The sequence below is a fragment of the Salmo trutta genome, chromosome 15, assembly GCF_901001165.1.
Source record: "Salmo trutta chromosome 15, fSalTru1.1, whole genome shotgun sequence".
NCBI lineage: Eukaryota > Metazoa > Chordata > Actinopteri > Salmoniformes > Salmonidae > Salmo > Salmo trutta.
Genome location: NC_042971.1, coordinates 59166574 through 59177448, shown reverse-complemented (window position 1 = coordinate 59177448; position 10875 = coordinate 59166574). Strand labels below are relative to the sequence as shown.

The 10875-nt window shown below is 42.5% G+C and overlaps 1 protein-coding gene across 1 annotated transcript; it reads right to left on the bottom strand.

Annotated features, from left to right (window-relative positions):
- Positions 1–3430: 3430 nt before the first annotated feature.
- On the bottom strand, positions 3431–8849 carry s1pr3b (sphingosine-1-phosphate receptor 3b). The gene is made up of 3 exons (XM_029692342.1): positions 8545–8849; positions 7300–8079; positions 3431–4754 (listed from the first exon to the last, which is right to left on the bottom strand). The coding sequence occupies exons 2-3, from the start codon at positions 7944–7946 to the stop codon at positions 4379–4381; spliced, it is 1023 nt and encodes a 340-aa protein (XP_029548202.1). The 5' UTR covers positions 7947–8079; positions 8545–8849; the 3' UTR covers positions 3431–4378.
- Positions 8850–10875: the final 2026 nt, after the last annotated feature.

Genomic DNA, 10875 nt, shown 5'->3' with positions numbered 1-10875 from the left:
TTTTTTTGTTTGATGAACAGTCATACTATTTTCCATGCAGTTCCACTGACTCCCTTTAAACAGCATGCTGTATATGTGCCTCAATGCACAGCAAACGTATGTAGTGATAACATCAGTGATGACATCAATTGATTGTTTTATATCAAATGCTGTTTTCTACATACAGTATTCCGATTAATTGCATTCCAACTGAACCACTTAATGTGTAAAATTTACTGTTATGTCTGAAAAATATTTGTCATATTTGAGAAGTTTGTTTATGTTTGTCTTGAGCAATTGTCAGCTGAATAGATGAACTGAAAGTCTCTTTAGTTCAGTGGTCGATCTCCAAGGCATTCATAGTCGATCACCAAACATTTCTGTCAAAAACAATGATAAAGACTTGCGTTCCTGTTTCATTTTTTGGTTTAGCGCTGTTGGTGGTAGGTGCACACGATTCCACAGCCGTAGCGCCGGAAAGGAAAAGTGTTTCCATTTTGAACCGTTTCATGTGCTTGAAGGTGGAACTCCACGTACCCAGCAGGCCCAGAGAGAAAATCAAGTTCCCCTATAGGCCTACCGCTGGCCAATCAGATAGCTCAGCTCACCGTGTCTGCAGTTTCCTCGAGCCATTGGCTGTAAAAAGAAGCCTCGAATGCACAGTAAAGTTGATACTGTGAGATTTCAAAACACTTAAAACCATGACTCGAGAGAGACTCGATGAATACAGCAAAGAGCTGCTGTTTTTATAACTAAGTACATGTTTAAGTTGTTATTCAGCAACGTCAACACTTTCATAAACCATAAAATGCGTGTTCTCCCTACTTCCACTCACGCTACAACCAGCACTGCAGCTGCAATGAATGACTGGGAAAGTGTTTTAATAAGCCTTAGTTATTATTAGCAGCTTGTGTCTTTTTCAATATCAAGGAAAATTACACTTTCTCTGGTCATAGGAGTAACAACATGAATTGGTGCATGAGGCAGAAATAATGCAGCGCTACTTGAGTTTTGCCATCAGCTGGAAGACTGTTTACCCTTTTCTCAGAGGAGGGAGGGACGGTGAGTCGTTTGAGAGGCAGCTTCACCGCTGCTCCCTCCCTCCCCTCAGACTGACCATCAGATGCAGGCCATCAGTACAGTAAAATCAAAAAATATTATTATTTTGTCACTCACAAGTAATACATCAAATGATCTATTACCAGTCTGATCATATACCTACAATGTTGAAATATAATTTTAGAATGTCCTGCGAAGAACAACATTGGCAGGGTAATTCAAGCCTAGCTGATATACAGTGATAATGTATTGGGCCTATAGCTTACTGCACAAACCTCATTACTACAGTACTGTTTTTAATTGGTTAATGTTGCATAGGCTTACATTTTTTAAGTCATGAAAAAATGAAAAAATCTGAGCAGTTTGCTTTTGGACTCAGAAATTGGTCTGGACTCAGAAAAGGTTGGTGACCACTGCTTTAGTACATAGCAACAGAGGGGGGTGCCCTGCAACCTCCAATCAACACTTCAACCTGGTTTAGCTCTGCTACAGGGAAGCTTCACTTCAACCTGGTTTAGCTCTGCTACAGGGAAGCTTCACTTCAACTTGGTTTAGCTCTGCTACAGGGAAGCTTCACTTCAACCTGGTTTAACTCTGCTACAGGGAAGCTTCACTTCAACCTGGTTTAGCTCTGCTACAGGGAAGCTTCACTTCAACCTGGTTTAGCACTGCTACAGGGAAGCTTCACTTCAACCTGGTTTAGCTCTGCTACAGGGAAGCTTCACTTCAACCTGGTTTAGCTCTGCTACAGGGAAGCTTCACTTCAACCTGGTTTAGCTCTGCTACAGGGAAGCTTCACTTCAACCTGGTTTAGCTCTGCTACAGGGAAGCTTCACTTCAACCTGGTTTAGCTCTGCTACAGGGAAGCTTCACTTCAACCTGGTTTAGCTCTGCTACAGGGAAGCTTCACTTCAACCTGGTTTAGCTCTGCTACAGGGAAGCTTCACTTCAACCTGGTTTAGCTCTGCTACAGGGAAGCTTCACTTCAACCTGGTTTAGCTCTGCTACAGGGAAGCTTCACTTCAACCTGGTTTAACTCTGCTACAGGGAAGCTTCACTTCAACCTGGTTTAACTCTGCTACAGGGAAGCTTCACTTCAACCTGGTTTAGCTCTGCTACAGGGAAGCTTCACTTCAACCTGGTTTAGCTCTGCTACAGGGAAGCTTCACTTCAACCTGGTTTAGCTCTGCTACAGGGAAGCTTCACTTCAACCTGGTTAGCTCTGCTACAGGGAAGCTTCACTTCAACCTGGTTTAGCTCTGCTACAGGGAAGCTTCACTTCAACCTGGTTTAACTCTGCTACAGGGAAGCTTCACTTCAACCTGGTTTAGCTCTGCTACAGGGAAGCTTCACTTCAACCTGGTTTAGCTCTGCTACAGGGAAGCTTCACTTCAATCTGGTTTAGCACTGCTACAGGGAAGCTTCACTTCAACCTGGTTTAACACTGCTACAGGGAAGCTTCACTTCAACCTAGTTTAGCTCTGCTACAGGGAAACTTCACTTCAACCTGGTTTAGCTCTGCTACAGGGAAGCTTCACTTCAACCTGGTTTAGCACTGCTACAGGGAAGCTTCACTTCAACCTGGTTTAGCTCTGCTACAGGGAAACTTCACTTCAACCTGGTTTAGCTCTGCTACAGGGAAGCTTCACTTCAACCTGGTTTAGCTCTGCTACAGGGAAGCTTCACTTCAACCTGGTTTAGCTCTGCTACAGGGAAACTTCACTTCAACCTGGTTTAGCTCTGCTACAGGGAAGCTTCACTTCAACCTGGTTTAGCTCTGCTACAGGGAAGCTTCACTTCAACTTGGTTTAGCTCTGCTACAGGGAAGCTTCACTTCAACCTGGTTTAGCTCTGCTACAGGGAAGCTTCACTTCAACCTGGTTTAGCACTGCTACAGGGAAGCTTCACTTCAACCTGGTTTAGCTCTGCTACAGGGAAGCTTCCATGAGCTCATAGACATATTAACAGTTAAATGATGCTACAGTACAGGTAGTAGCATAATGTTGAGCAAATCATCTGGTTAAATACAATCGTTTTACACAATAAAACAAATAGCATGCTACCATTGTATAATTAAGCAATAAGGCCCGAGGGGGTGTGGTATATGGCCAATATACCATGGCTAAGGGCTGTTGTTAGGCAGGACGAGTGCCTGGATACAGCCCTTAGCCATGGTATATTGGCCATATACCACAAACTCCCAAGGTGCCTTATTGCTATTATAAACTGGTTACCAACTTAATTAGAGCAGTAAAAATAAATGTTTTGTCATACCCGTGGTATACGGTCTGATATACCACGGCTGTCGGCCAATCAGCATTCAGAGCTCGAACCACACAGTTTATAATGTAGAATAACAGTATTTAGGAAAAACTGTACACATATGTCAAAGTATGACAAACAAAAAAATAATAAATAGCTTTTTTCAAGAGTTACATTTACAATGAATGTAAAATAACCATCTGTTTACCATCCCAGTCCACCATGCGTGCTTTACAGGGCCTACAGTATAGTGACAGTCTACATCTTCACTGTAGTTTATGGCCTAGATTCAATTCGGACCGCGGAATATTTCTGTCATAGAGCGATTTGACATTTAAAGGTAATTAAACATATGCAGCGTTTACCATGAATGCAGTCTCTGCGAAAGCAGAAAACGTTACCTTTAAAAAGGTGCCGAATTTAATATAGCCCAATATCTCGACTGCACAGTCTTTATCTGGTCTGGACAGTTTCTGGACCCTCTACCTTCACAGAGAGGGAGAGCCAAGTGCTTGTTTGTGGTTATGAAGTAAAATCGACTAAATATACTGAACAAAAATAGAAACGCATCATACGTACTGCCAAATTCTCTATGACAACGTTGGAGGCGGCTTATGGTAGAGAAATTAACATTAAATTGTCTGGCAACAGCTCTGGTGGACATTCCTGCAGTAAGCATTTGTGTGCAAAATTGAAGAGAAATAAGCTACAAAAAGTGTATGGAAAATTTAGGGCCTCTTATTTCAGCTCATGAAACATGGGGCCAACACTTTACATGTTGCGTTTATATCTTTTGTCAGTATAGTTACATTATAGGCCTTCAATGTCTCTCCATCCTATGCACAGCATAGGGCTACAATGTCTCGCGTTGCCACACTTCGTAGTCTCTTGTGTTCACTCAGAATGATTTGGATATGGAGGTTCAGGGCCCAGCAGAAAACCTCAACCCTCCTCTCCATTGGCCACATTGGCGCACGATGATGTTGGACTCTTTATCAAGGTCTGTGCCGCTATAATATTCAGACTACTGTCCCTGTCCTTCTGCTGCTCATCTGCCCTGCTGTGGTTGTTAGGATTATTATGGGCTGTGCTCCTGCTGTGCTCCTGCTGTGCTCCTGCTGTGCTCCAGGTTACTGGGCTTATTGGGCTCACCGCTGCTGGAGACCTTCCCCTTCATCAGACAGCCACAGACCAAGCTAAAGAAGGCTCTCCTCATCTCCCTGCTGGCCAAGGTGTAGATAACAGGGTTCATGGCAGAGTTGAGCACGGCCAGGGCTATGAAGTAGTCGGCCTTGTAGAGGATGGCGCAGCAGCGATGCTCGCAGGCCACATCAATGAGGAGGAGGACGAAGATGGGCGTCCAGCATGCAATGAAGACGCCGACCACGATGATGACAGTACGGAGGAGGGTCATGGAGTGCTCTGAGTTCGAATGTTTCGTCACCTTGCGACTGCTGGATAGATAGAAAGACAGAGAGATAAATAGAACCATGCATAGAACGATGGATGGATGGATGGATGGATGGATGGATGGATGGATGGATGGATGGATGGATGGATAAATGGATAGATGGATGGATGGATGGATGTACACTGGCCACCCATCCATCCAAGACAGAAGACAAAAAAAACAAGTAACCAACATGTAGATAGCATCAATACACACCTGGTCCTCACCAGCATGTAGATAGCATCAATACACACCTGGTCCTCACCAGCATATAGATAGCATCAATACACACCTGGTCCTCACCAACATGTAGATAGCATCAATACACACCTGGTACTCACCAGCATATAGATAGCATCAATACACACCTGGTCCTCACCAACATATAGATAGCATCAATACACACCTGGTCCTCACCAACATGTAGATAGCATCAATACACACCTGGTACTCACCAGCATATAGATAGCATCAATACACACCTGGTCCTCACCAACATATAGATAGCATCAATACACACCTGGTCCTCACCAACATATAGATAGCATCAATACACACCTGGTCCTCACCAGCATGTAGATAGCATCAATACACACCTGGTACTCACCAACATATAGATAGCATCAATACACACCTGGTCCTCACCAACATATAGATAGCATCAATACACACCTAGTCCTCACCCACATGTACAGTGCCTTGCAAAAGTATTAATCCCCTTGGCGTTTTTCCTATTTTGTTGCATTACAACCTGTAATTTAAATTGGTTTTTATTTGGATTTCATGTAATGGACATACACAAAATAGTCTGAATTGGTGAGGTGAAAAAAATTACTTGTTTAAAAAAAATTGAACAAAAAAAAAACTCAAAAGTGCATATGTATTCACCCCCTTTGCTATGAAGGCCCTAAATAAGATCTGGTGCAACCAATTACCTTCAGAAGTCACATAATTAGTTAAATAAAGTCCACCTGTGTGCAATCTAAGTGTCACATGATCTGTCACATGATCTCAGTATACATACACCTGTTCTGAAAGGCCCCAGAGTCTGCAACACCGGTAATTAAGTGCACCAGCAAGCAAGCAGCACCATGAAGACCAAGGAGCTCTACAAACAGGTCAGGGACGAAGTTGTGGAGAAGTACAGATACGGGTTGGGTTATAAAAAATATCCAAAACTTTGAACATCCCACGGAGCACCATTAAATCCATTATAAAAAAATTGAAAGAATATGGCACCACAACAAAATGCCAAGAGAGGGACGCCCACCAAAACTCACAGATCAGGCAAGGAGGGCATTAATCAGAGAGGCAACAAAGAGACCAAAGATAACCCTGAAGGAGCTGCAAAGCTCCACAGCGGAGATTGGAGTACCTGTCCATAGGACCACTTTAAGCTGTACACTCCACAGAGCTAGGCTTTACGGAAGAGTGGCCATAAAAAAAGCCATTGCTTAAAGACAAAAATAAGCAAACATGTTTGGTGTTCGCCAAAGGGCATGTGGGAGACTCCCCAAACATATGGAAGAAGGTACTCTGGTCAGATGAGACTAAAATGTAGCTTTTTGGCCATCAAGGAAAATGCTCTCATCACCCGAGAACAAAATCCCCACAGTGAAGCATGGTGGTGGCAGCATAATGCTGTGGGGATGTTTTTCATCGTCAGGGACTGGGAAACTGGTCAGAATTGAAGGAATGATGGATGGCGCTAAATACAGGGAAATTCTTGCGGGAAACCTGTTTCAGTCTTCCAGAGATTTGAGACAGAGACGGAGGTTCACCTTCCAGCAGGACAATGGCCCTAAGCAAACTGCTAAAGCAACACTCGAGTGGTTTAAGGGGAAACATTTAAATGTCTTGGAATGGCCTAGTCAAAGCCCAGACCTCAATCCAATTGAGAATCTGTGATATGACTTAAAGATTGCTGTATACCAGTGGAACCCATTCAACTTGAAGAAGCTGGAGCAGTTTTGCCTTGAAGAATGGGCAAACATCCCAGTGGCTAGATGTGCCAAGCTTATAGAGACATACCCCAAGAGACTTGCAGCTGTAATTGCTGCAAAAGGTGGCTCTACAAAGTATTGACTTTGGGGGGGTGAATAGTTATGCACGCTCAAGTTCAGTTTTTCTGTCTTATGTCTTCTTTGCTTCACAATAAAACATATTTTGCAACTTCAAAGTGGTAGGCACATTGTGTAAATCAAATGATACAACCCCCCCCAAAAAAATATATTTTAATTCCAGGTTGTAAGGCAACAAAATAGGAAAAATACCAAGGGGGTGAATACTTTCACAAGCCACTAGATGTGTAGACAGACAGACAGACAGACAGACAGACAGACAGACAGACAGAGACAGACAGACAGACAGACAGACAGACAGACAGACAGACAGACAGACAGACAGACAGACAGACAGACAGACACAGAGAGACAGACAGACAGAGAGACAGACAGACAGACAGACAGACAGACAGACAGACAGACAGACAGACAGACAGACAGACAGACAGACCAATCAATCACCATATAGATAGCATCAATGCATACCTGGTCCTCACCAACATGTAGATGCGTATGTACAGGACGGACATGGCCAGCAGCAAGGCCATGAAGATGATGATGCAGAAGGCCACGTACTTCTTGGTATAGAGCGGTAGGACTGTGGAGCAGTCAGGGAGGTTGTCCAAGCAGTTCCACCCCAGGATGGGCAATGCTCCCAGGGATATCGCTATGAGCCAGCAGGTCCCTATGAGCAAGAACACCCTGTAATTCTTACTGGCATCATAGGGCCTCATTTTAATCATGGTCAGATGTCTCTCTATAGCTATAGCCAGGAGACTGAATGTGGAAGCCCCCAGGGCTACAAACATGCTCCCTTCCCTCACAAACCACAACACTGGAGACAGGTGAAGGGTCTTCTCCCCTGACATGAGGAGGTTGACGATATAAGCCACCCCAGCCAGAAGGTCACACAAGGCCAGGTTGGCTATGAAGAAGTACATGCGGTTGTGGAACTTGTGGTTTTTCCATATTGCTACTAGAACAATCAGGTTCTCCAGGATTATGAAGCAACAGATGATGAGGAACACGATGGTTTTAGCATCCAAGGTGACGCCACCACCTGTGATTTTTCCATTCTGACGGTTTTCCAGCTTCCCTGTGTAGTTATAGTGGATAAATATCTGCTGGTTCATCGTCTCTGGTTTTCAAGCTGTTATTCCACAAATGTCCAGCAGAGATGAGTAAAGAGGCGTATTAAAAGTCCTGTTTTGAGTGAGATCGACGAATATCCCACCTTTTACAGCTGAGCTGAAAGTGATGGACCAGCTAGATAAAAAAAAAAGGATTATTAACACGTTCGTTTTTTTTTATCCCTCTCTCTTGATCGAAAATGAATGAGTGCATCTGGGTGGCATCTATCCGGAAATTGAGACGTTTATTATCCAGAGTTGCTGCCCTAGAAACATGTTTCATTTAGTCTATGATTGAGGTATGCTGTCATTTAAATCTTAGTGTCAATTCAAAGGCTCTCGACGAGCAAACCCTTTGTTCTTAATGTGTTTAAACACAAAATAACATACAACCAGAAAAAAATACAATTCATGTAATTTCATTAAATTATGTTACATTTCAAATAAAGATAACAATCTTAAAAACACATTTTATTTTTGTCTATAGTTTATACTGGCGACTACAGCCAACAAAATATATTTTTAATCATAGTTTTTATTATAGCCTATTGAAAGGAATTAGAATCCCGTCCAGCTATAGATGTAAATAGTAAAGAGTCACCGTCAGATGCTCTAGTCTAGAGCCGATTTCAGAGATCCTATCCAGCGACGCGCGAAAGCTACTCGACTTCAGCCAAGCTTCTTTCAGATAATTAAATCTTTTTTACATTTCTTCAAGTGGTGGTGATAAATCCTCTTCATTTAGTAATAATACGAGGCTACAACGTTATTCCTTCACCCCCAAGTTCTTCTTGCAGAAGTTTCAGTATTTTTCTTTACACATTTCTCTACATCTGTACTGAAGTAGCCTGCCCCTCTTTCTTCCATGTCTGACTAATGGCTGAAGGCTTCCACCTCCCTTCCAGAGAGACTGACGGGAAACTAGGGAGGGCTGTATTAACAAGACTGCAGACGTTATTAAAGATGCATTACTCAAAGTCATTTGGATCAATATTGAGTCCAGTTTTTTCATCATGGTAGGATACAACTACCATGATACAATGTAGGTGTCATTATAAATAAGAATTTGTTCTTAACTGACTTGCCTAGTTAAATAAAGGTTAAATATTGTTTTATAAAAAAAAAAACAAGGCCCTCACACTGTTAAAACTCCCAATTCACCACTTTATTGACAACGTTTAAATCCAAAACAGTTCTTCATCAGGTAAAAAAAAAACCTAGCTCAAACCATTGTTTCTGAAGTAATAAGTGGTAGGTATCACGTTGTATAAAGGATTGGAGACAGGCGAAGAAATAGGTAACAGGGGGTTTTAATACTCCACCCAAAAATACAACATGCCATGAAAGGCACAGGGATGAAGCCAAAAACAAACACGTAAAACAAAAACAGGGATGTAACCCGGACAAAAGAGCGAAGTAAAACCTCTAGTAAATACACGGGAAAAGACCGTACTAACAAGTTCACAACAATACACAGGACGAGACCCGTACTAACAATACACAGGACGAGACCCATAATAACAATACACAGGACCAGACCCGTACTAACAATACACAGGACGAGACCCATAATAACAATACACAGGACGAGACCCATAATAACAATACACGGGACGAGACCTGTAATAACAACACACAGGACGAGACCCGTACTAACAATACACAGGACGAGACCCGTACTAACAATACACAGGACGAGACCCATAATAACAATACACAGGACGAGACCCATAATAACAACACACAGGACGAGACCCATAATAACAACACACAGGACGAGACCCATAATAACAATACACAGGACCCGTAATAACAATACACAGGACGAGACCCATAATTACAACACACAGGACGAGACCCATAATAACAATACACAGGACGAGACCCATAATAACAATACACAGGACGAGACCAGTAATAACAATACACAGGACGAGACCCATAATAACAATACACAGGACGAGACCCATAATAACAACACACAGGACGAGACCAGTAATAACAATACACAGGACGAGACCCATAATAACAATACACAGGACGAGACCAGTAATAACAATACACAGGACGAGACCCATAATAACAATACACAGGACGAGACCCATAATAACAATACACAGGACCAGACCCATAATAACAATACACTGGACGAGACACATAATAACAATACACAGGACCCGTAATAACAACACACAGGACCAGACCAGTAATAACAACACACAGGACGAGACCCATAATAACAACACACAGGACGAGACCCATAATAACAATACACAGGACGAGACCCATAATAACAACACACAGGATGAGACCCATAATAACAATACACAGGACGAGACCCATAATAACAATACACAGGACGAGACCCATAATAACAATATACGGGACCAGACCAGTAATAACAACACACAGGACGAGACCCATAATAACAACACACAGGACGAGACCCATAATAACAACCAACAAGACAATGATGATCAGAGGGCACATATATACAATTACTAATCAGGGGAATTGGAATCAGGTGTGCGTAATGAGACAGTTCGGTGACGCCTAGAGCGGGAATCCGTGACAGTAGGCTACAATATAGGTGACCTTGCACCACTTTTCACAGCCTGGTCTCATAGACTAGATGTAACATAGTAAATGTAAATTCGGGAAACTCAAATTAGTATGATATGTTAATTAGCAACTTTGCAACTATTTAGCATGTTCGCTAACCCAAACCTTAAACCTTTAACCTAACTCCTAACCCTAACCTTAACCCCTACCCATAATCCCTAACAGTAGTATTAGCCACCTCAGCCAGATGATAAACTCTCCAGAATCATAACTGATTATAAACTCTCCAAAATCTCAATTTAAAATAATGTCTTACATGGCTCTTAGATTACCTACTCACTTTAAACTATTTGATAACTTATAACCATGT